Here is a 27,394-nt window from a genome sequence, read left to right as displayed (position 1 = left end):
AGAAGAGAAAAGGATGGAAGGATCCTGTTCATATGGACCTGTCGTCAGACAGAACACTAAATAAAATAAATAAATAAAATGCGTTATGTTTCAAACAAAAATTGTATATCTTGAAAAAACTGTTTTCTACGTCATTTTATCTTACGCCTTCGTTGAATCCGTTCATCTACAGGGATTACATCATTCGAATTCTGATGACGTTGTCTGCTACCAGATGTTGATACAAAGCCTGTACACTGCGCAGTGGCGTCTGGAGCGGACGTGGAGAAATAGTGAGGACACTAAATTAGAATATTTTTATATAAATGTGCCGTGTTTTATTGGCCAGTGCATTGTTTCGGCTCCGAGCAGGCGAGCAGTGAACCGTTTCCACGAGTGTTTTGTTTAGCTGTTTGCTGTTCCGCTCGGCTCAAAGTTTGTAAATTTCAAGCGTCATTGCCTTCCTTTCTACCCCTCCCCCTTGAACCCCGACCCCAATATTTTCCTCATTACCTATGCCTAATTCAACCGATATTATATTATAACGAATACCAAACACAATGGCGAAAACCGTTTAAGTCACAACGTAATCTTCCTCCAAATTTCTATGTAAAATTCAGTCACACGTTTTCGAAAAGACAAACATTTATAAAATAAAATCCTTCCTGCTGTTTTGTATGGGTATAAAACATGGCTTTTCAGTCTGATAAAGAAAATATGAATGTGCGCAGAAGAATATTTGAATCTAAGACAAATTAAGCGAAAGAATGAATCAGAAACTTCCACAACCATCAGCTTTCTTCGCGTAGTGCTGTTAGTATTATGACTAAATCAAGGAAAATAAGATGGGGAGGACATGAAGCACGTACAAAAACTTGATGGAAAGAGATAGCTAGGAAGTAAAAGGGATGATAATATTAAAGTGGATCTTAAGGACCTGATTCTTTTGACTCAGAACTTGCAAACATAGTAACGGATCTTGGAGAGTTTCATGCAGAGGAGGGGGGTTTACAGTTCTGACCAAGTGAGCAGCTGTGAGGGTTTCAAGAAAGAATCTGTCACATGACGTGAGTTAGTAAGCCGGATAGGATTCTATTTTTGATGTTGTCTTTTAAAAAATCTGTAAATATAGCGACATGTCACTATACGGGTCAAAGTTGCATTACAAATTTCAATACGCCTACTATGTTGTGAATATATAATTTTCTTCCTTAGTAATTGCATGTGTTTTGCCTAAGAGATGCGACATAACCAGTACAATTGATACATCGTCGTTAAAAGAATAATTGTTAATAAAATATTTTCATGTGGAGCATTCTGTTCGTTTGATACTGGAATCAGGCTAATTGTACGGATTCTATTTCCTAAAGGGAAGCATATCTTTTTAACGACACTGTGTCAGAACTGATTCTAGTGAACATGGAGCCCCAATCGAGCCTCTTTCTCAAAAACAAAGCAGTTGACTTTGAAAATACCGAACGTAAGTTCCACTCCAATTGTTTGTATTTACCTAGCATTGCTCAGCAGCAATTATTAAAACAGACAACTGCTTCTATGGACAATTTACCATCCAAAACAACAATATTAACATCGTTTCGTGGTTCATAACGTCAGCAGCTGATACGATGTCATGAAATAGTCTAATACACAACCAGGATCCCGTACAATACAAATTTATTCTGCATTTTGAAATGGACAATGACATGTGTCGCTGTTACGCCCAGTGGTCAGTTAATGACATTAATAACTTTTAATGATCGATGTGGCGATGTATCCTGGCCGCATGTAAATTTTCAACTTCCCACGCACAGAATCTTCTCTTCCCTTCACCAACAGTTGATTTCCGTTTGCATTCCATTACGTATCGAATTCGCATAAATCATTTCTCTACACTGAAGTACAGAGTCCGTATAAAACAATGGAATTTGTGTTATCTGCTGGCTTTTGTAATCTGACAACAAATTTAATACATTCAAATCATTCAGCTAACAATAAAGTTAAATTATTATAAATTTCTCATTATTTGTATAATATATGACTAAATATATTGGATGCATTTATTCAGTAAATCCAATAGATTATAAATATCAAAGCGAAATTACGTTTCAGTAAGAGATATGATAACCACGGTGGTCTAGCGGTTAGAACGCTGGCCTTGTAATCCTGGGGGTCTCGGGTTCGATTCCCGGCGGTGCCCGAATTTATAACTTGTGTTGGGCAAGGCCGTGGTCTAGGCAACACGGAGTTTTCCTCCGTGGCATCCCAACAATTACTCCATTCACACACAGAAGAAGGCAATGGCAAACCACTTCTGGATCATCTGCCAAGAACGTATATGAACAGGTCCCAGTCCGAGAAAAGGATGGAAGGATCCTGTTCATATGGACCTGTCCTCAGACAGAACACTAAATAAAAAATAAAGAGCTATGAAGAGAGAATGTGTCACATTAATGGACAAACAATTTTTGCTCTGTTCGTATTAAGCCTACTCGTATTTCATAAGAGCACCAGGTAAAACGTTAGAACAAAAGGTCTTCAAACCGCGGCCAACCGGTATGATTTATGCTGCCCGCGTACATTCTTTTAATATTTTATGACTAGTATAGTGAAAAATAAATAGATCCCACAGAAATTTATATTAATTTTAAGTGTATAATAAACATAGAAAATCAACAAATTTATCGAAGAAAATTATATCCATATGTTAACCTGTTTGCGATTGTAACACACAGAAGTATTTTTAATAAATTCAAATAATGTTACAATAAACTAGAATAAACTGAAATAGATGTACAAGTAGCGACAGTGAGTCGATAAGGGTAAATGAGATATTTAGGAACTTCATTAAAAACCACGTCATGAAGACGTATGGGGGGGAGTGGAGGTAGCCTATAACTGCACAAATTTTTAACTTTGGCACTAGATGTAGGTGAGTGTTCAGCTTCAAGCCTCCGCCTCTAGGCTATGAGTTGGTCGACCGGGGTTCGATTCCTGATACAAACAGCGATTAAATTTAAATTTAATATTTTCGCTAATGTTCTCACCCCTCCTCCAGTCCAATGATTGGCGACATCTCTTTCTCTGATGATAAAACTGGAAGATTACGGTGGACTGCCATTAACACGTGCGACTACCGCTCCAGTAATTCCGCTCTGTCAAAAGGGTTGGAATACCTACACGCTCCTCGAGAGGAACCCGGTTTGGATATCGGCTTGGTTATTAGTTATCTTGACAAGACTTCAGAGGATCTACTCAACTCTCTTTTGTGCAAATTCGCTGACGGAACGTTTAAGTAGGCCTACGCCAGAATCGCCTTCTTAAAAGCCTTTTATACGTGCTACTTCCAACTCGATCTACCATTCTACTCGCATAACAAAGTAATCTTTAAATACTTCAGATCGACTTTTGGAGATGATAGAGTGTCATTAAATAAAATAAAGTTGTTCTATCACCTTTCCGGGTGTAGCATTCGCTGAGATCACTGTTTTTATACGTAGTTTCCGAATACCCAGCGAGTAGAGGGCCCCAGAAATTGCAAAAGTCGACAATCTAAAACCCGAGGATTTGCAGAAGAATGTGAGAGAGCCAAGAGTCTTAACGCCAAGTGGGTGTCTTGGGGGGGAGATCAGGCGAACTTGAGCGTAATGTTTCCCCCCGGTGCTGTTTGGGGGGGGGCTGATATTGTTCCCCCAAGTCTACTCAAGACTCATCTTTTGGCAATACTTCTCTTCCTTTCGAGTGAAAGCAAGAAAGTAAAGTTTTGGCTATTCGCATATTTCACCATCTCAACTGCCTGTGTTACAACTCGAACGAGAACGGCTTGAAATTAACGGTTCATGGCCAATGATACATTTTAACCTTCTATTAACATTCATTAATGGAAAGCATAATCGGTGTCTTTAACCTGAGCTACACTCATTAATTTTATACGGTCTTTGCACAAAATGCGTAGGACAAAGAAATTCATGTTCGTCCATTTAATCTATTCAAATATTTTATCTCGATACTCAACAAAATATTTCGATTAAATAAGATACACGGAATCTAAATGCTTCGAGGACAATTTCACATTTGTCTGTATTCACAATCAACGCTTCTTATATGAAACTCAAATCCAATTATATAAAATTTCTCCAAAAACTTTCGTTGTAAAACTGCAAGACACAAGTTTTACATTATTATACATATTCCTTCTATTGAAAGTTTTTTCGACGTGGTATAATAGTGGCATTCTGTGAATACTGTGATGAACACAAGAACTTTATGGCTAGTAAAGCAACTGTCAACTGCTCAAAGGTAAACGGTTTCATGCAGACAGGTCCCAGTACAATGTTTACTTCAAAATCTATGGTATTTTAAAAGAGGGCCTTTCCACATGTGAAAACAAATACATAAGGGACACCATAGAGCAGCGTAATTTCTGAGAAGCTGACAGTAGCTCGAAAATACCCCGACTTTTACGGAAACCGAATGTTTATTGCAGTCTGTCCTTACCCTGTGCTCCCCAAAATTCCATTATACTTCCGTCTACATCTATGTCTTCCGAATAGTCTCTTTACTTCAGGATTTCCAATTAAAATATTGTACGTATTTCTCACATTTTTATAAATCCCACATGTCTCGCTTAACTTATCCTTCTTGATTTGATCATCCTAATAACAAAGAGATACAAATAGGACTGTTTTAATATTATATTTTAAAATTACTATGATTGTCTACTGAACTGAAGTTAGCTTTTTATAACGGTCATAGCTAAACAGTTATACTCCACATTTCTTCACACAGGACGGAAACATATCCATTTTCGAAAAGGTGTTTCTTCCAGGACACTTGACGATAGACAAAGTCCAGAAATCCAGCAATATTAAATGTAATGTACGCTTACTACAGCCAGAAAACTTTAGAATTAAATTCTCTGTTGTTACAGGATTTGAAGATTCACCATCAAAGATGCAAAGATGGTGTTGCAGGAAGAACAAAGAGAGACTGTAATAATTACGCAATTATGAATGTGACAATGTTTTCCCAGCATCTACAGGGCACTCCGACTGGCCACTGTTTGCTTTGGCACTCATGACGGACGACGAGATAAAAGTGAGGAGGCTTTAGGTAGGGAATCTAGTTAGCTACTCAGCAAGCTAACTAAGCTCAATTCTAAAGCGTTGTGACGATGGTGGATTACACTTTAAATTATGGACTATCTGGGCTTTTCTCAGTGACGGAGACTAGCTCTACCCAACGGACTCAACTGAGTAGGTAACTCTCGCCTGAAGACGGAAACAGAGCCAGCCTCCGAAACGTCATGTTTTTTTTTTCTTTTAAACAAGGACTATGGAAAAAGTCCAGATAGTGTATAATTTTAAGTGTACCTAAGCTTACTTCCTTGAAAAGTTAATAGATAAAAAGCTAGTTAAAAGTACGTGTTTATATCTGAAACACTGTCATATGATATGATGCCATCAAAACGCGCGCAACTCATTCATATAAATCAGGTATCGGGATTAATAAACACCTGTTCTGAACAGGTTTACAGCTGACGAAACAGGAAGATCGATCAGACAGGATTTTAAATGTATTACTGGACACGGCATGTATGGTATTTGTTTAAGATCGGTGACGTTCTAACTGGAGCACTCTGTAGAATAAACAATGGTTGTGATTTTTACCAGAGCTTCAAAAATAATTAAAGGTGATCTGCAGTGATACCGTAAATGGTGGCCAGTGATCAGGCTTCAGACTGTCAACTCGTCGTCACCCAGAGAGCGACATATGGTTACCTGGCTGTTAGCTCGAAGCGCTGTTTGCTAAGGGCTAATCAAACAGCTCATAGCTTTAATAACAGCTGATGGGATGCCACCTGCAAACTGACAGCGGACACAGAACTCTTCAGGTTCTTACGAATATTTCAGGAAATGAAAGCACAACAGGGAGGGGTAGCAGCCGTCAGTTCGAGCTTTGTACGCTTACATTTCCACAAACTACTAAACGGGATTCAAATAAATATATTACTGAGGCTCTACACTAAGATCTTCCGGGAGAAATTAATTTTTATTCATATTCACAAAATTAGTCCTACTTAAAAAAAAAAATTATGTGTGTTCAATACGATTGTCAAGAAGTGTTACGGTATAACATATAAAACTGATTGAGCTTGTTATATTACATTACTTCTATTTCATTTTTCAATGAGATGATCAGGGTGTCTTATGATGGAGGCAGCAAGAACCTCTGAAACGTCGGTAAACTTCTACGAGACTACACGGCGCAACGACCCAGAAGAGAGTCATCTTCGGAGTCGCCGTTGTGACAACTTCAAATCCTTCTAAGAGTAAGAATATGTTTCACATCACGCGTTTACGTAAGGCGTATGAGGTCTCCATCGGACAGCTCCATGTATTTTTAACCTCGACACTAGATGGATGTAAGTGGCCGGCTTTACCTCAGGGGAGGAGCTCCAGTACGTAAGGTTGAAATGCCCCACATGGGCAGGACGGCGAAGAAAATGCCTGTGACCCCACGTAAACCGAGAGCTGATCAACACATGGCCTGTTTACTTACCGACGTCTTCCGGCTCCATTACTCGAGTCGTGCAGTTTTAAACAGTTTATATTCCCGTTGATTTTAACGGGTTTTGAAACACGATATATGCCTACTTGACTTGTCTATTAATTTAAGACACGATTTTTTTTTTCTAGAAGGCTAGCGGCATTTCGTTGGGGACTGAGCAGGTAAGTAAGCCCCCAGACGATCTGCACATTTCAATGTACCAAGGACAGAGGATAACAAAAGCTTTTCTTGGTGTACAGTCCCCAGAGACACCGTACCTGCCTTTTGTAATATCAGCTCTCTATTCTTCGTTGTCACCTTTTAAACGTTTTTAAAATGTTTGTAGCCAAAAACCATTCTGAAAGTTTTACATGGTTTCCCTAACGCAGAAAAGAATATACCGCTTTGTTAAACACAGAGACATTCTCATAATCGCTCAAGTCCATTTCGTCCTTGCACAAAGATAAAGTGAAACAAGCCAGCAGGTTCAAAGTTTTCACATAAAAGGGAACCCTTATCCCAGAGTAGACTCGTATTAAGAAGCTATCTGAGAACAAACTTACTTCGACAAATAAATCTCTACCTTCCTCGCAGCGAACAGAACTGAATATTTTTGGGGGGTAATTATCGTTCTGCTTTCTCTGTGTTCTCTCCTCTGGTTTGTCTGTAAGCAGTCTTCTTGCAATTATTCACTCCTTACATCCTCCAGCTCTCTTTATTCAGCCCGTCCTTAAGAATAGGCGAGGACGATAGGAGACCAAACCAAAATATTATTACTTTTAAAGACAAGAGAACATGCAAATATCCACACGACGTAGTTTTCTTAAAACCCGTGACCAAATAAACTAAAACCAATTTACCGTAACAAGTAGTAGATATAACCCATTACAGCTGCTTCGTTCGCAACCTGAGGTACACGGTCCATACACGGTCCGCAATGAAATTGTACCAGACCATTCTGCTGGGGGATACTTTCGACCGTACCTATTAAATTACAGAAAAGGTGCATCTAAAATCCTCGCAAAGGAGGAAGGCAGGGGTAGGCTATTCAGCCATTCACAGCTGCCCCTGACTGAGAGACCCACGGGGCCGTGAAGTCGAGTTCATCAATTGCTTGTTTGATGGATGTACTTCAGGTACAACAGTCAGAGGACAGTCGGTTCACGTTGAAAGTAACGCTCGGTTTGGAAGAACGCGTTAGTACTTAAATGGCTGTGTATTCTATCAGAAGAGCACCCTGTATCATCGGATAAGGTAGTACCAGCTTACAAGACAACATAAAAACACTTTCAGGCAAAAAGTTGTATTATAATACTTGAAAACCGTGTAAAATTGTAGGGGTATATTGCACAGGCTAATGCTGACAGATATTTGTACAACCAGAAGCTGACAAGCGAAGAATATTTAAGTAAGTAGGCACTGAGAATGGTCTAAGAGACTTAAACGAGTCTGCGACAAGGTATATAAAATGATAAGTGTTGATAGAATTAAAGCTCACAGACGTCATGACAAGAGGTGAATCATCATTAGCAAAATCATCGTCATCAAATTCAGGCAGGAGACGCCAAAAGAGATTTTCCTTTTTCCTTCGCTTTTCATTCGGAGGGTACACACACAGAATAATTCTGGGAATCGATATTTCTCCATTTGATTCCCAAGACATTAACTCAAGATTATGTAACGAGACGCTCCTCCCTTATTTATGTACTTAAGAATTTGCCACTTATGCTTATTTAACAACGTTGTCGGTAGTTAGAAGTATATAATATCTCATTATAGGATGAACAATGACTAATACATTAAAAATTATGACAGGAAAAAGTCTTGACCTAATTTAAAGTTAGCTTTTATCCCGGAATATGACTTAACGGGGTGAGTAAAACCACGAGAAATCTGTCCGGGCCGAGATTTGAACTCAAGATCTATGGATGATGCAGGTGTGCGAACCATTCGCCGGCAACGTTCATTATTAATGAGCTCATCATTATCAGCTGGTAGAAATTCTAGCCCATGTGACCAGTTTCAGTGTCCAGGGTACTCGAACTGATACTTCCATCTCTTCGATGGTCGAACTAGTTCTCGTATTCCTTTAACGTGGTAGTTAAAGAAATATTTAAACAACGGTCTGATATCAGATCGCAAATATTTAACACTGCTAACACAAACCCCACAATTTTATATGATTCTAAGCCGTCTCAGTCCAATCGACGTACATTAAAAAAATTTGTTACCTTAAGAAGTATTTAAATATTATGGTCACATGTATAGCTCGGTCTTTCAGGTGAACGCTTATCTTAACCATTAAACTGTACGTAGCCCAGTCACTTTTTGGTTCTAATGTCCGCGGTCTGTCCTTAAATGAACACAGAACAAGAATATGAAGATTATTGAATTGTGGCTGATTTAATCGAGTTGTGGCCTCTATGCTGATGTGTTATTCTTAACTCAAAATGTACAGTAACCGCAAAGAGATACAAGCAATGGAAAATTTGAAGTAGTTATTTGAACGAGGGGACAAACATCCCTCTTCCATTGCTGATTGGCTGATATAACAGGATTAGCAGTTCTCGATTGGTCACTAATACAGTGTAAAGTACATGTAGGGTTTATGCATTATCCACAGCGACTTAGCGGGGCATTCACAAGGGATTTGCTTCTTCCTGGCTGACAGCTACGATGAGGTACTGGTACAGTCGGGATAGAAATATTGTTAAACACCTCCTAGATTAGAACACGGCCAGTACACTGGCGTAATACAACGATATTCTCTTGTGTTCAAGAGGTGTCTGGTTCGAATCTTGTTCCGAACGATTATCGTCACTGAAGTGCTTCATGATTTACCTCAGACTCTCCAGTTAGTATCTACAAAGAGACCAAGACCGTCTCCTTCAAAATCCCTTCCTATTCATAATTATTTCAATTGTGTAATGAAAACAACATTTTTACGTAATTTATCAATCGAAAGAAATACTTTGAACAGAATAGTTAGTCCCTTGACCAAGAATCAAACCCAGAGTCTCCTGAACATAAAACATAACTTTTGACCACTGCATCAAGACGGTGTTTTGCGTTGGGATCAAAAATTATGTTTACTCTGTCTAGTCTCTTTTTGGACGTGACTGTACCACCATGCGTGCGGGACGAATAAATGTTGAAAAGAGCAGTCCGTTTGCTAAGATACAAGTACTTAACATCCCCTCAGCGGCTGGTATCAGCCTCATACAGCAGCTAATACAAGCGGATTACACACTGGCCTGCCTCTCTCGCTCACCCAGCGCACAGATGATAAGCGTATGGGGGAAAAGGGAAGGAGAAAAAGAAGAAAAAGGCACAAAGCGTAAACAGTGACTGTTGCTGTCCGCTCTCGAGTCTGAAGCACCTCCAACATTTGCTTTGCCAGCTGTTGCAGAATTTCTGAGGGGAAATACCTTTGGACACAAAGCAGGTGGAAGTATAATATTAAAAAGTTTTGTTATAGTAAATTTTAGGATGTAGACTGGATGAAATTGGTGGAGCATCGCGTTCAATACGGAGTGTAGTGGTTGTAATGTAATAAATTAAGTTTATTTTGATAATTTGTTACTGTATCTGTTATCAGTTTGGGTCTTTAGACGGAAATAGCAACACGGCTTTTAAGTTAAGAAATTTTGGTGAAAAATATCGGATTAAACTGGCTCCAGAACTGACGTAATAGCTTCACATTTTTACCGATATTGAGACTACAGTAACGTTGGAATATGGGCCTTAGGGTGAAAGGTTTGGGGGGGTAAAAAGTGAAAAATTCTAGTCAACAGTTTATCGAGAAAATTTGACTCACGCACCAGTTAATGTAGCGATTTAATTGTGACACGAGAAAATCTACAACTTTACTGTCGGAAATGAAACCGCTATGTCTTCCGGGTTCTTGTTTAGTCTGGCCTTACCTTGCAGCAAGCGCTTTAGAAACGTCGACAAATCTGTACCGGACTACACGGCTCAACAACCCAGAAAGACAGCAAACTTCAGACACACCGCTGTGATAACATCAAACTTTACTCTAAGTAGATAATTTATTGGCTTAGCTATGGTGGGAATATATTAATGGATGTTGCAGAAATATTGTTCGGACTGTACCTTAGCACTCCAAGCCGTTCCTTCTGCTCACTTAAGAGGATATGCAGTGCAAAGTGCATTATAAGTGTCTTAAGAGGTTCTCCGACCCCAGTACAGCAGTAATTAGTGGCAAGGGGACAATAATTGAGTACCACAATGTACCGAAGTGATAGGGATACTCAACGGCTTTCATATGAGACACGTGACGCGTGCCTTGTTACTGCATAATTGTTAACTTCTTCTTAATGTGGAATCTAGACGCCCTGTCTGTTTTCAAGGTTCCTGATAACAAAATTACTTACTGAGAAATTCTAGATTCGGTTAGATTACGGATTCTTACAACATTAATCACAAATTACAGTATTTAATGCACATCACCAGTACAGGGATCAGTTCCTTTACCAGATGTTCTTCTATTGCTAATATAATCTATGGGAAGATTCAAAAGTTGAATAAACATTACATTTCGCTCCATAACATTTCATTATTTTTAATTACTTTTCGGTTTAATACGTCGTTTTATTTTGTTTAGATTTCTAAGATGTTTATTTTGACTGTTCCTGTGTCAATGCAGTTTTTATTGTAGAGTAAGGATGTTTGGCTGCTGTGCCGTCAGGACTAGAAAACGCTGTAACCGGCTCAGTGACCACTCAACAGCGGAAGGCCACTGCCGTGTCGCTCTAATTACATTCCCCTCTATCAGATCCGTCTAGAAACACAAGATGAAGGAGCGGTAGTTGACTGTACACGCTGTTGCATATCTAAGGAGTCTCAGACGAGACACGCGAGCCGAGATTACGCCAGCCAATTTCAACTATACTGAGTTCTGGTTGTAGAATTTATCGCTGTACAAAAGTGGTCACTCTCAAATGACCCCTGGTTACAGAAAGTAGGGACTTAACTTCTGTTCGAATACTATTGTATTCTGTACGAATCTGATACGACAAGAAACTTTCCTACTCTGTTTCGTCAACTTGACTGCTGTTCTTACTGAAATTACTTCCACATTACAAACGCGTTCTCCTATTTCGGTGGCACTTGCATTAGGTACCAGTTAAATTTGCCAGGACGTCCAAATCAAGGACAGTAAGACTGGTGGGAACGTATCACGCATCGGGGAGGTTATTATCTATCTATATGATAAGTAAGATTTCAGATTGTAGTCTGGTAGAAGTTTATAGACGTTTCAGAGGTCCTTGCTACCTCCATCGTCAGGGCGATGAGTATAATAAAGCTTAGTAAATTTTTCGGGAGATATTTGGAAAGGTCAGGTATAGCATTCTCGAACAATAACCCCGTATTGTAATTGGAAGACGACTGCGTTCTGAGAGGCTGAGTAGCCCTGTTATACAAGACATTGCCACGTTCTCATACATAACCAAGTGACGGGGTGGGTCTGTCCACTTTCATTTAGGCAATCAATAGATCTACGGCAGCTAAAGTTGCGTTGGGGGTGAGGGGAGGCCTTGTTGTTTCCATTAATTAATTTCGATGGGACCTGCTGCCTCTTATCGCTAGTGGGGTAATATGTTGTGACATTACATAGCTTGCTTACACGTTGGGGCGGGCTTTCTGCGCCAGATAAGGGGATTGGATTTTGCTGCTATTATAAAGCCGCTCGGTACAGAGAGAAGCTGTAATCTTGTTCTGATCACTTTGCTTCAGGATACACATTACGCTTGTTATGTATTAATCAGAGTGAATCATCGACCTGAACTACACAAGTGGACCGACAGGAGGACGTTCTGATGGTAGCCACAGAACAAGTCAGGCGACGTAATCCCTGCACTTGGCACAGAATCTACTTTTGGATTCCTCAGGTTTACGCTGATTTCTGTCACACACCTTCGCCCATTCTATCTTCACATCTCTTCGTGGATGTGATATCTTAACCCTTTAAGACCCAGTGGTAACTATATGTACCACACAGTTAATAACTAAGCGTTTTGTACGTATGGGTTTCGAATTGTTCTCAGAGTAGAAAGGGATTATTTTCTTAAACAGCGTCAACCAACTGTCATTTTTAATTGTGAAGTGTAGTGTTTTCTTCGCGGTACGGACTGATTTATTAAATAATATTTAGACGAGCTTCGTCTTCAAAGGGTTAAACAGAAATTCATTCGTCAGTCATATTGCTACATGGATCTGTTCTTTAAATTTTACAGACGATCAGTCATTACAAAAGGAAAACTACGCAAGGTCCTTAGACATAGCAAAATATTAAGAGAGACATTAACCCTTTAAGACCCAGTGGTAATTATATGTACCACCTACTTCACACAGTTAATAAATCTGCGTTTTGTATGTACGGGTTTCGGATTGTTCTCAGAGTAGAAAGGGATTATTTTCTTAAACAGCGTCAACCAATTGTCATTTGTAATGGTGAAGTGTAGTGTTTTCTTCGCGGTACGGACTGATTTATTAAATAATATTTAGACGAGCTTCGTCTTCAAAGGGTTAAACTAAGTTATGTTATCGACAGGAAGTTTATAGCATTTTGTGTTCGTCTAACCGTAAATCTGAGATGGGTTTGAAATTTTTCTGTATCTGCCATTCTGTTCCTTCTTTGTCCTTTACAACTGCATGTCATAACTAGAGAACTACAGTTTAACTACGTATTCCTCTGTATCAGGTGTGCAAGTTTTTGATTGTTTTGTAGATACGTAATTTGATAGCAGTGACAAACGAGTGAAGTGAGTGACCAGGTTGTGAAAGTCAGTGCTTCGATTCTTGTCGAATAGTTGACATTGTCTAATAACTAAAGCTGTGGTCGAGATTCCATAAAATTTATTGCGATAAGTCGTGGGATAAAGATGGTTGGGCGCAAGATTAACCTGTACATCTACACAAATAAAGATACTAATTTTTTTAAAAAAAATCTGCGTGTATAGAGAGACATACATACATTAATAGAGAAACTGAGATATAGAGAGGCGGACAAAAAGGCAGATACTGAAGACCTAACAGAGATGAAGAAATGTAATCGACGAGATTGGGCCCATGTAGAAAGAAGTCTGACTGAATTTCGAAGCCCAGCCCGTGGCAAGTCCTTCCCTAACTTTGCCGTGGTTTAAAAGCACTTGAAAGCAGAGTAATATATGATTCTGGAGTCGAGTAACACATTCAATAGTTTTTCAAACCTTTAGAGCTTTATTTGGATGGAAACCGGTCCCAGTGAAACGCAGACAAGAGGCGACATCTGTCGCTGTGCCCTTAACGAAATAAATATGCAGCTGGGACGAGGAGGTTCTCTCGTGTTCAATGTACTAGAAGTAACAGTGCCGGCTTGGAGGGGGTACCAGTAAGTGCACTGGGGCGCTGGCCAAGTGTTGACGTCTGCATTGACCCCTGAGGAATATTATAAATGATTGCCCATCTCTGCCAGTGACAAGTGAAGCAGAAATCAAAGTTCTTCAACATGAACACTTTGTTAAACGTGACGACAAAAGAAACGTTGATAATGGCTCTTGTGTGCTATTTGCACAAGGTGCATAAAGTGAACGCATGATATGGAGTTCGTGGCTTTATTAAATCCGATTTACTCTGTCTCTTGAAGACTTTAAATATAATTATAATTTAATTTTATAGAATTCTACAAAAACTGTTAACGATACTTTGTATAATTTTTATATAAAACATACACATGCCTTTGGGATTCCTTATATTAATATATATATTTTAAATATCGCCTATTTTCATTTCCACTCGCAAAGCCATTGAATTTTACCTCTTTTGAAAAATAAATTTCATCCAAATCGTATTTAAAGACAATTAGAGAAGGCCGAATGTAATTCAACGTGAAATGATATCTTTCGTATCTCAATTCATTATCCCAATTATTCCTTTAATTTATACCACTCGTACATTTTTATCTTTCCTATTTTATCACGTATTCCTTTCCCATACATTTCAATTCAGAGCGAAAAAAGAACCAACAGCCACAGTAGTTGATACGTTGTTTCAAAGTTTTCGACACACACATTTTAAGTGCTCATGAAGGCACCTGTTGACAGCAAAGCTTCTAAGAGAGAACACTTTGCCTAGTAGCGCCAATGCAGAGAGCTTTAGGCCTTGTAAACTACACGAAACTTGCATCAAAGAAGCAAACATTAAACAAATGTTCTTTTGTGCAATACAAGTTTCATTCTTACCTCCAAGAAAACACAACGCATCTCTTTAACACAAACCAATCGGTCAATTACCGTTTATACTTATTTTTTTAAATAAAAAGTCACATATAAAACCATTCCATGATCAAAATGCTAAGTAGAAACTGTGGTGAACCCGGCTACACCGGAAACCTGTCTTCAACGGAGTAACGTTTCGGTATCTGCGGGTTCCGTTATAAGCAGGTTTTTGTTTTGATTTTTTTGTTTTGCAGAATCGAGTACGAAGTTGAGGGTCACCCGGTGCTAGGAATGGCAGAGTTGCTTCAGGCAAGGAGCGCAAACCATTCCCAGCAGACCGACTATTCCAGCATCGCCATGATCTGACTTCTCGCCATTTACCCCGCTAAGAACCTCCTTACGCCATCTTCTCAAGTTTTACTATCGTTTCATTTTATTCCGTCAATCCGCGGTCGATGTGGAAAAGGAAACGCGCAGGAGAAGGAACGGGATATTTCGAGGTGTCGGCGTAACTTCTGTCCCGAAGTTTCAATTCTGAAGTGAGCGAGAACTGATGATAAATAAATGTGTAACAACTGATCCCGACTCGTCTTGAAATCTTTCGAGATATGCACTGAAGGTACAGACCAGCTGCTAGAGAAAGGACGCCGATGAGCTCGTGCTGAGTTGCAGAACGCGCCAAGTTTCAAATTATTCTTAAGAGTTTCATGCAAAGGAATAAAAAAAAGATTTGTATCAGGTTTGAATATTTTAGAAAAAAGGTTATAGCATTATTTCAAGATACAAACTAAATATTTCGGAACACAAAGTCACCAAGGCAATCGAAAATAAGTTATACGAATTCTTTATGCTTTAGACCAGTGTTATTCAACCTGAGGTACGCGTACCCCCGGGGGTACGCGAAGACATCTTAGGGGGTACGTGAAATTTAAAAAAAATATTTTATGAAAAACACTGAATAATCAGTAATGTAATTTATTTAAATTATTTTAGATGTAGATTATATACTATGTATAACTTGAATTACACACCAACAACTTTGGGGGTACAAAGTTGAAGAGAAATTATATCTGGGGGTACGCGAAGACATTTTAGGGGGTACGTGAAATTTAAAAAAAAATATTATTTTATGATAAACACTGAATAATCAGTAATGTAATTTATTTAATTTATTTTAGATGTAGATTATATACTATTTATAACTTGAATTATATACCAACAACTTTGGGGGTACAAAGTTGAAGAGAAATTATATCTGGGGGTACGCGAACAAAAAAGGTTGAATACCACTTCTCTAGAATAAGCGAAGAAAGTTTTATGGACATATCCTATCCGTCCGTCCGTCCGTCCGTCTTATCTTTCAGCCGAAAATATCTATCAATGACCGTATCGGTTACACAGTAAAGGAGGCTTTAAAATCTCTTCTGCATTTCTGCTCTGCATTGTACTACTTTTCAATATTGTTATTAATAATTATCGCTCATTCCGTACTGTTTTGTCCGAAATGAAAAAAAAAAACAGTAACAAAGCAGCCAACGATTCTGACTTGTATTCTAAATGTATCCATTTCGAATCTCGGTGGATCGAGTAGTTATTTTACTTTTTTCACCATTCATAAATAAATTCTCATCCAATCCATGTCGTAAATGTTCCAGTTGAAACAGCCCAGTAAAATATCCCATCAGTTATGTTCTAAATTTCAGCGGGGTGCCATATCGGATACATTTTGGGGGCTGTACGTGAACCAAACCTCGCGTCAGGCAGCTGCAATATCGGCTAGATTATAGAGATGGAAACTACAGAAGCTTCCAAAGCCTCCATAACCCAACATAAAATCCCTACAGAGTTCTTCTTGAAGCCAAGGAGGAAACCTCCCCCCTCACGACGTCTGGAGCGCTCGGAAGGGCAGGGGGAGGGGGTGAGAGGATCAATAAGAAGGAAGGTTTCCTGTAGGCTGCAGGCAGCCACTTCTCTGTAGCCGTAGACATCAGCTACCAAGGTACAGGATAAGCCAGTCTACAGTTCATTCACATAGGCCAGCAATTCCAATAGCATCGTACCTGGTTCCTTCTTTAGAAACTTACAGTCGCTCACCTTGTTAAAAAGTGAAACTCGAAGGTTCGTTATCGTTTTCACAACACTCCGCCATTGGACCGTATTCTAAGCCAGCTGAATCCACTTGTTTCTATTTTAAATGCATTTATTTTGATATCTCCCACTAGACACTACCAATTATTCTAAACATCTAAATTCCCAACGCGTGCTATATGTTCCGCTCATCTCACATTCCTTCATTTCATCTCTTTAGCGACATTAAAAATGGATACACACTATGAACGTCCTGATTTGAACCTTTCACGGCAATCTGATTTAATGCGTAGATAAATAACTGGAAAGTTTTAATGAAGAATCTGTTTAGTTAACTGTTTCATATCAAACTTTATAACGCAACTTTTTTTTTTGTAGTGTTCTGTCTGACGACAGGTCCATATGAACAGGATCCTTCCATCCTTTTCTCTTCTCGGACTGGGACCTGTTCATATACGTTCTTGGCAGATGATCCAGAAGTTGTTTGCCATTGCCTTCTTCTGTGTGTGAATGGAGTAATTGTTGGGATGCCACGGAGGAAAACTCCGTGTTGCCTAGACCACGGCCTTGCCCAACACAAGTTATAAATTCGGGCACCGCCGAGAATCGAACCCGAGACCCCCAGGATTACAAGGCCAGCGTTCTAACCGCTAGACCACCTCATCTTATTATTATTTAGTGTTCTGTCTGACGACAGGTCCATATGAACAGGATCCTTCCATCCTTTTCTCGGACTGGGACCCGTTCATATACGTTCTTGGCAGATGATCCAGAAGTGGTTTGCCATTGCCTTCTTCTGTGTGTGAATGGAGTATTTGTTGGGATGCCACGGAGGAAAACTCCGTGTTGCCTAGACCACGGCCTAATTTAAAGTGAAATTCCAACTAATATTACACTAAACATTTGGTAAACGTGGAAATAGACGCAACACTCAGCCTTAAACCGGAGATTTTAATACACAGACCGATAAATGAAAAAGATGGAAGCAGCTATAATGTAACGAACGAAAAGCTGTTTTAGTAAATGAGATGACGAAGGAAACCGAACAAGGCCTTAATACCACCAGACTCTGTGAACTATCGTTAAGACTGCGAAAACGCAATGGAATTAAATATATTACAGAGACAGCCGGTTACGAATCAGAGAACATAGACTAGCCTTGCGGTTGCAGAGAGGTCGCTGGGGTAGACAGCCGATGATGTAGGACGTGAGTGTACCGCGTAAAGTGGTGTACGATTCTAAGAGGATGAGTCCCTTCAGGAGAGGCGGAGATAGAATGGAGATGTGGAGGAAGGAATGCAAAGCGCGGGGGAGAGAAATGCAGAAGCAGGGGGTGAAATGGACGAGGGGGTAGTAGATCCATGATGAGGTAAAGCCGAAGGAGGGATGAATTTTCTTCTTTAGGGAGTAAGGAGAAGAAGAAGAAGAATTGTGCCGTGCGACGCCTCGCCCCCTCCCCCTTCGCCGCCGCGGTCGACATTTCACTCGGTCGTCGCCGTTTCGCTCGTTTGGGTTTCTGGAACCACAAAATGGCGGTCTACTCGTCTGCCTGTAACGCGGATGTGTGTGAGGCTTACGATTGCCTGCTCCAGCTGCTTCTTGCAGAGTTCATAAATCTGCCACCACAAAGTTTAACGTTTAATAACTTAGTATTTGGCCCACACTGTTACCTACCGCGTTCTTTACTCAAAGTGGATAAAACGAACACGTCATTTTGAGGTTATGTCTAAACCAACTGCATTGACTGACGGATGACATTTCATGTTTGTGGATTTACACACTGAACGTTGTCGTGCGAATTAATTTTGGTTAAAGTCTAAAGGTTTGCGATGATGGTCCCTGAGAATCTGTGAACATTTTTCTGGACTTTGTCTATAGTCTTAGGGGGTACGTGAAATTTAAAAAAAAAAATTATTATAAACACTGAATAATCAGTAATGCAATTTATTTTAGATGTAGATTATATACTATGTATAACTTAAATTATACACCAACAACTTTGGGGGGTACAAAGTTGAAGAGAAATTATATCTGGGGGTACGCGAAGACATCTTAGGGGGTACGTGAAATTAAAAAAAATATATTATTTTATGATAAACACTGAATAATCAGTAATGTAATTTATTTAATTTATTTTAGATGTAGATTATATACTACGTATAACTTAAATTATACACCAACAACTTCGAGAGTACAAAGTTGAAGATAAATTATATCTGGGGGTAAGCGAACAAAAAAGGTTGAATACCACTGGTCTAAATAACAAATAGAAATAAAGATAAAATATGTTTCGGAAGCTGTAACTCCTTCCGTCTTCAGGTAAAACAATCTCGTTATTGGGCCCTTTGGTTGAGCTACCACGAAAGCTAGGGTTTCAACCCTTTCCTTTTTATCTGAAGAGGGAAGAACTTCTAGCTTCCGAAACGTCGTATTTTATTTTTATTTCTATTTCATTTATTTATACCATGGACAAAGCCCAAAAATATTGATGCTAATTAACTTTGTTGGTTTCTGTAACTGTGTGACTGTTCTGAAATCCGTGAGCATCACGGCGACTAGACGTGCAATAACGTTACCATATTTCAAGTGAACCAATCACATCCTATTAACATATTTGTAATCAAAGTACAAGAAGAGCTTTTATGCCCTTCCAATTGTGCCCTTCCCCAGGGTCCAGTACTTTCCGTACAAATGTTCTCTGGGGACAGAGCTACCCCTTGTATGTGCAGTGATGGGGGTAGAATAACCCCTCCACCCACCCTCCTGACACCTCCGTCACATGTAACATCTGTGATCGCGCCCTCTACAGCTCAACTCGCTTTTAATAAACTTAATCATTTGTAGGAGCACTACAGATTTACCCGCTGATGTGGCGTAATAGACTGGTGTCTTGGGGATTTCAGATTTGCACAGGCTTCAAGGACGAGATTAAAACACAGCCAGTCAATACGCAGGACTCTAATGAAAATTTCAAATAAATCGTTTCAGGATCTACAATTTCCGAACGAGTAAGTAATTCCGTTGAACAAACTGTTACTTTTTCCCTCGGGGTAAAGCGGCCGGAGCGTAAAACACACAACTAACCTCCATGTTCAGTCGAAGGTTTGTCATCTTCCCGTTCCTCAATGGTTCCCTGGCGTGATTAATATTTAGGATATTTTAATATTGAGACTCACAGAACAAGGCTGTTGGAAATGTTGGCTAACACAGCGTAATATATCTTAATTGAACATGTAAAATTCAAAAGAACTTCTTCCATGAACCCTATTCAAAAATACTCGTAAATGTGTCCCCCCTCCACCCCGTATGCTTTTTGAAAATTCGTGAAAAATAATAATGTCTCTTTGCAAATGTACTGAGGGAATACAATTACCATGAGAGATGAAAATATATCAGAAATTTCTATCTCAAAAATAAATACATTCAGTGGACGGTTCTTTATTAATTAACGCAGATTTGAGAGAAATATATGGTTTCGTTATAATAATTCGCTCCGTTGAAGCAAAATATATAATACATAAATATATATTTTATTATCCACTAGAAACAATATCAATTTTACTCATACGCTGGATCATAGAGGTAATTTGTTGCAAAGATAGTCTAAGTTTATTACCCGAAATGTTTTGTCGTCACCGTCATCATCAGGGGATGGAACGAACTGCAATAATACATATAGGATCTGCTAAGTTTACTTTTGATTTCGCGGCTTATACAATTTCCCGAAATATTAAAATAATTCCGGTATTCCTTATAGTTCTTAAAACAAGTATCACTGTTTGGTTGACGGTAGCAATGCCAAAACATGCTGGAAAATCTTAGATAAGTTTTTAAAACGTATAACCCTGCGAGAAAAACATGTAAAACTGAGATTGTACCTGGCAGATGATTAAATATATGGACATGTGTTAAGCAATTCTGTAATCCCATCCATAGTGATACGATATAATTTGAGGAAAATATACGATTCGACACTCCTGCTATTTCATAATCAACATTTTTAGAACTTTACAACATGCAGTAATGCAAGCCTTAACGAGTCTTGAGGGACACGTAGAGACTTGTTAATTTTCTACTATGTCTTGTAGCAAGGTACGTATTCTTTGACTGTTAACAAGTGACTTCTCTACGATCGAAAATATATCCTTCGTCCTTTTTATATTTACAGACTCACCTGTTTATGGAGGAGACGCTGGGAACATTGTCTTGCGAACAGATGCCTTCAGCCAGGAGTCGATCCCGAATCTCCCACGCGAACATGGTGGGATTCTCACGCTTGTAGTTCGCAATGGCGTCCACCACAAGAGGTGTCGCTACTTTGGGCTTACTTCCGCCGATGACGCCAGCTTTGAAGCTCCCCGTCTCATAATATCTGCAGGTCGGAAACAAACAATCACGGCTGTAATTTCGTGTCCATTTCATCAACTGGATTAAAAGAGTGCAATTAATTTATTTATAAACTTGACAACGGCCAAGCAAATGAAAGTTGAGGACGGCACTAAAAAGAATAGTATAATATAAAATAATGTAATAAAACCCACAAACGGCGTATAAAATCAATAAATAAAATTAAGAAACAAATGAAACGCAGTCCGTATGTAAAATACAAAATCTACATATTATGAATAGAGGAAATTTAAAATTAAATTGGTTATATGTAATGTTATAAAATGCCCAGAAACGAAATATAATATTTGTTGCAAATGTCCTTACAAAAGCAGAAACACGTGTACTTAGTTAAGGTAGTGACCTTGAAATGTGATTTACCATAGATGTAGAGTCGTCTCTAATTATCCTACTAGATATAAATATATTAAATTATAATTATTGTTATTATTATTCATTTAAAATGAGTTAATCTCATTTTAGTTCCAGTAACGAAGCAGTTGTCACATTTAAATATATAAAGACTGTGTCTAAAATATAAAAAATAAAACTTTAATTAAAAAAGTAATTTTCTTGCTGGTTTGTTAAATTTCATGCTGTCTGAACAACGGAACATGTATCTGTACCAAATTTGGCAATTTTAATGTCACAGGCCTACAGCCACGATCTTCTTACTTCAATTACATTTTCTTTTGAGACTGTTTGCCCTTATGATTAGAAAATGTACACATACGAGGTGCGATCAGAAAGTTTCAAGACTGCGCCTATAAAAACCCGTACACTTATCTCAGGTATTAAATTCATCCATCACCCTCGAAGTAGTTCCCCTGGGAGTGAACACAACGATCCCAACGCCGCTGCCAAGCCTGGAAGCATTCCTGGAAATCTTTCTTTGTCAGCCTGTCAAGCACCATCTGCGATTCGGGCTGAATCTCTTCTATCGTCTCAAATCTCCTTGCCTTTAGCTGAATTTTCATCTTTGGGAAGAGGAAACCTTAGAAAGGAAGTTGGGGTCGGTTCTTGCAAGATCTTTGAACTCCTGACAAACGAGAAGTCGATTCTGCTTCTGGTCCTCAGACAAAATGCGTCGCATGTGGAGTTCTTCCTTTAGAATCAGCTGACAGGTCCCATAGCCTATCCCAACAATGTCGCACAAGTCGTTGATGGTACGACGTCGATCTTCGTGAATGGCCTGCCGAATCTTCGTAACATTTTGGGGCGTTGTGCTCGAAGATGGTCGTCCAGAACGCTCGTCATCATCGACAGAGGTTCGGCCATTTTTAAAACGTGAATGCCACACAAAAGTTTGTGCACGACCCATTGCGGACTCCCCAAATGCTTGCTTTAGCATTTCATAGGTTTCCGTAGCCGTTTTGGCGAGTCTTTGGCAAAATTTGATGCACACGCCATTCCGAAATCGCAGGACGGTCGGTGTAATGCACTACCAAAACGCCCGTAACTAAGAAACAAATGCTAATTCGATGATGCCGGCTGGCACACTGATTCACTATGAATGTAGGCCGCATCCCCTAAAGGCAGAAGCTCGTACTACATCCGGTTCGCCCTCTATTGACACAGTCTTGAAACTTTCCGATCGCAACTCGTATCTATATTTATGCTCTCCTCGGCAGTAGATAGTTCTTTCCTCCGGCCGCAGATAAAAAGCAGGGCTTTAGCTCCTGATACGTTTCCATGGAGAGTCCTTGGACAAGACGTTTAATAGTATCCTACCATCTCTTTCTTATTCTAAGCGGCAGTTTTAAAAAATCTGTGTTTCTTATTCGAGATCCAACCAAAGCATTTGTAACCGATACAGCGTCTTTAAACAACCTTAAAAACTGCTGAGTGTTGCCGGTTAGCTCAGCTGTACGTCTGAGGAAAAGGGGCCGATCCCTTCATCTGGTTCCAAAGCGGCGAAGACCAAAGGAAATCTCGAAGCAGCGGGAATCTGCCCTAATTACTGCGTGACAGGATCAGTGCACAAAGACAGGGTTCACAGACAAGAAAGTCGTCACATGTGGCCATTCGGGGGGGGGGGGGGGGGGCGAGTGTGACAAACATTTCCGATGTATATTCAAAATAGCCCCACACACGGCTGACACCTACCTGACTTACGCGTAAACAAATTTACATGCTATTCCTGGTTTCCGAACGTACGTTCCGGGGTATCACTGAGTTTTACTCAGTTGCTCCATATGAATGCCCACAGGATCCTTACTTACATTACGAATAGTCTCCTTCCAGATCCTTATCCAGTAAAAATTCTTGGCTATACTCACATAGTTCTGGACTATTTATAATCTTTTCAGTTGTAACAGATTCGGTACCTGGTAATGAACTGATATGATCTGGCTGTTTAAAAATAATATAGTCACTAACTTTTAGAATGCGCTGTTAATGTATTCACGAGCAGGACTTTTTGAGCGAAACCATTTCGTGGCTTGATTTTTTAAGTTGCCAGTCAGGCGAGGCTTAGGCCGGCATTAGCTTCAGTGATTGTACGAGAAGTCGGTTTGTTCCCCAAGTTTCGTGTCTTGCTGTGTTGTTAGACCAAGTTTCTGTTCCGGCAACATAATTAAAGTTAATGAAACGTTAAAAAACAAAGCATTAATCGTCTCGGCGAGCAATTACAAACAGAGTGGTGGGTCCCTCGTTTAACCGCGGCTTCACCTAGACAGAAAACCGGGCGGCATTCAAAGGGAATATACACGAAGTAGCACAATGACGTTCGTGTTACTGGAAACTGGACGATTTTAGTTTTTTTTTTAAAAAAATTATATGAAAACAAGTTAAGGTAAAATTATCACTGATATTAACTGCGACGATAATGAAGACCTGTGGAGGAGTTGTGTTAAGGTCGGGCGGGCGTGGAGACGAAAAGAAAAAATGTCTGCCTCTGTCGCGAATCGAACCCCGGTTACCGGGGCTTAATCAGCCCCTTGATTGACTCAGATAGACAACCATGGCTTCCATAAGAGCAGGGATTACTTGATATTCTGAGTAATAATCAGTTTTTGAATAAAGTCTCTATATACCAAGTAGATCGCCACGGTGGTCTAGCGGTTAGAACGCTGGCCTTGTAATCCTGGGGGTCTCGGGTTCGATTCCAGGCGGTGCCCGAATTTATAACTTGTGTTGGGCAAGGCCGTGGTCTAGGCAACACGGAGTTTTCCTCCGTGGCATCCCAACAATTACTCCATTCACACACAGAAGAAGGCAATGGCAAACCACTTCTGGATCATCTGCCAAGAACGTATATGAACAGGTCCCAGTCCGAGAAAAGGATGGAAGGATCCTGTTCATATGGACCTGTCGTCAGACAGAACACTAAATAAATAATATAATACCAAGTAGGTAATGCTAGATTGTTAATTATTTACCTAGTTTTAAGTTGAGGCGAGAAATTTCGTAGTCTATACAGATTAAATATGCCATTGACATATAATTTCTTACTTACGTTCCACATTAAGTTGATATAAATTCCAAAGACTATGAATAAGAAAGAAACCACAGTTTTAACTAAGCTAAACCAGAACAATTAACAGTGCGCGTCCCATAACATGAGTCTTCCTCGTTTACGTGCACCCGAGTCTGTATAAGAATGGACTTCATTGTACCCTTGGCGGCATAATACTTCAGACTTTTTAACTATTCCTTTCTTTTTTCCTTATTAACAAAATGGAGCGTCTCCACCCGAACATTCCTCGCGTTCTGGGCGATAGTCAGCAGCGCAGGTGGCCATGAAGAGACAGAAAGACGTAAGCTCTGAGAACAATTAAGAAACTACCGAAATAAATGAACGTTGTTGTTAGCATCTGTGTCCTTCACATGTCGCAACGGATTTATCAGCGAGAGTTAAAACAGTTAATACTGTGCATGCCATTGAAACAACTCACTAAATGGCCTCCAGACTTCGCTGTGCAGTTCTGATCCGTTTCGTATTACCCTGATTTCAGATTTGAATCTCTCTCCGAAAACTAACAATCCCGACGCGGGCCATTAACAATTCACACACATCTAAGAAGACATTTATGTGATAACTTGTGTTGGGCAAGGCCGTTGTCTAGGCAACACGGAGTTTTCCTCCGGGATCTTCCCTGGTTTCTCCGTGGCATCCCAACAATTACTCCATTCACACACAGAAGAAGGCAATGGCAAACCACTTCTGGATCATCTGCCAAGAACGTATATGAACAGGTCCCAGTCCGAGAAAAGGATGGAAGGATCCTGTTCATATGGACCTGTCCTCAGACAGAACACTAAATAATAATAAGATGAGGTGGTCTAGCTGTTACAACGCTGGCCTTGTAATCCTGGGGTCTCGGGTTCGATTCCCGGCGGTGCCCGAATTTATAACTTGTGTTGGGCAAGGCCGTGGTCTAGGCATCACGGAGTTTTCCTCCGGGCATCCCAACAATTACTCCATTCACACACAGAAGAAGGCAATGGCAAACCACTTCTGGATCATCTGCCAAGAACGTATATGAACAGGTCCCAGTCCGAGAAAAGGATGGAAGGATCCTGTTCATATGGACCTGTCCTCAGACAGAACACTAAATAATAATACCTTAAAGTAAGCCACAGCCTTCATAATTCATTAGTCATTTATCTTGCTGTTCTATAGTACAAGCCTAATCAAAGCAGTTGGAAAAATAACAACGTTAAACAAACAATTAAACGTAAGTAATGAATAGTTGATGAGTATTCATTGTAGCGGGATGTATTCAATCAGCAGATTCATCACAGTCTTTACAAAATCGTAATATTAGGACATGCCCTGAAGAATATAAATTCGGTTCACACATACACAACATTTGAGTAATATCCTACCATCTTAGTTTTGTTCTTAGAAGTCTTTTTCGTCAGTAATACAAAGTAATTGTATCTCTCGTGTATCTTTTGTGTGTCTAAACTCAGAATTTACCACAATTGTTACCGTTGTAGGAAGCATGTTAAAATGAAGGAGATGCTTCCTTTGGATTGACTTCAATGACGCCAGATAGCATATTGTTCTCTTAATGCTAGCAGAAATTGCACAACGCCTAGGAGAATGTACGATGCTTATATTCTGTAACCCATTGTCGTCCGTCACGGTAAATTCAAGATCTGAAGCGCTCGGACTGATCCAGCGTTTCAAATCGAGAAAATGGAATCAACTGATGTCTCTGACAAAGGTAGAAAAGGGATTTTGTTTGTAAATCGAAGGATCTGTTAACAATTTTACAGTCAGTGCACTGAATTTTTTTTTATATTTATGGAAAAACGGGAAGATTGAATTTAGACGAAGGAAAAATTTATTCAACTGCGAAAAACATGATATACACTCACGTCAGTAAACGCCATTATGATCCTTAATAATAAGTTCATATCAGTTAAATTAAAGGATATTTCACGGCGTCAGGTCATTTATTTTTGCAATAAAAAATTACTGGGGAATGACAAATGTAAAATTCCATAATACGAAGCATTTAAAATCTTCCTGACTGACAATAATAAATACATATTTCATTCTCCAGTTGATCTCTGTACTTAGTAATGACATCACATTCTCTCTAAGTATAATATGACTCCTGACGTAAAAATTGCTACCATGGGATTAGCTGAGGCACGAATACGAGCTCAAAGCTACTTCTCTCAAAATATCGCGTATATTGATAGGATTATCTACACTTGGCGTTAAACGTTTAAACATGTCTTTAATGCTTTGTAGGGTGAAATTGTGACAAACAGTAGTCTAACTGAGTAGAGACTGTCTTCCTAGTACATCGGGAGGAAACGAGGAGATAATGGTTCTTGGTTCTGTACCAGGATGGGTAATAAAGACTAGAAGGAATCTGACGAAACACCACAATCACCGAATGAGATATGAATCTGCTACCTTCCAAATATCGGTCAGACGCTGTCAAGGTATTGGTTAATAAACACCAGTTTTTGTTGACGACCAAGTCTACGAACTGATGCAGCAGACTTCGATAAAATCATCCATTTCCTTGAAAATTATTTTATGATGTGCTATTCGCTATTCTGAAAGTTTGACTGAGTACTTTTAAATGTATTTAATATTTATTCAAATAATTCTAAGAATGTGCGCTATTATTCGGTTCAAAATTTATGTCATTCTATTTAAATCATTTAAAAAAACCTGAGAATTTGAATAAACAACACAACAATTTTGC

General features: G+C 39.4%; 1 protein-coding gene across 13 annotated transcripts in view; it reads right to left on the bottom strand.

Annotated features, from left to right (window-relative positions):
* Positions 1–27,394, bottom strand: part of LOC110840051 (paired box protein shaven) — a 555,926-nt gene that overhangs the window by 40,760 nt on the left and 487,772 nt on the right. For all 13 annotated transcript variants that reach the window (XM_087343729.1, XM_087343728.1, XM_087343730.1 and 10 more), the window contains one exon: positions 21,007–21,204. In XM_087343729.1, the coding sequence (XP_087199855.1) occupies positions 21,007–21,204 (198 nt within the window). The remainder of the gene's footprint in view (positions 1–21,006; positions 21,205–27,394) is intronic.

Source organism: Zootermopsis nevadensis, unplaced genomic scaffold, assembly GCF_977971745.1.
Source record: "Zootermopsis nevadensis isolate Lab colony 2312 unplaced genomic scaffold, Znev_1.0 Znev_ptg000006l, whole genome shotgun sequence".
NCBI lineage: Eukaryota > Metazoa > Arthropoda > Insecta > Blattodea > Termopsidae > Zootermopsis > Zootermopsis nevadensis.
The sequence above is the reverse complement of the archived record's forward strand: the minus strand, read 5'-3'. Positions and strand labels throughout refer to the sequence as shown.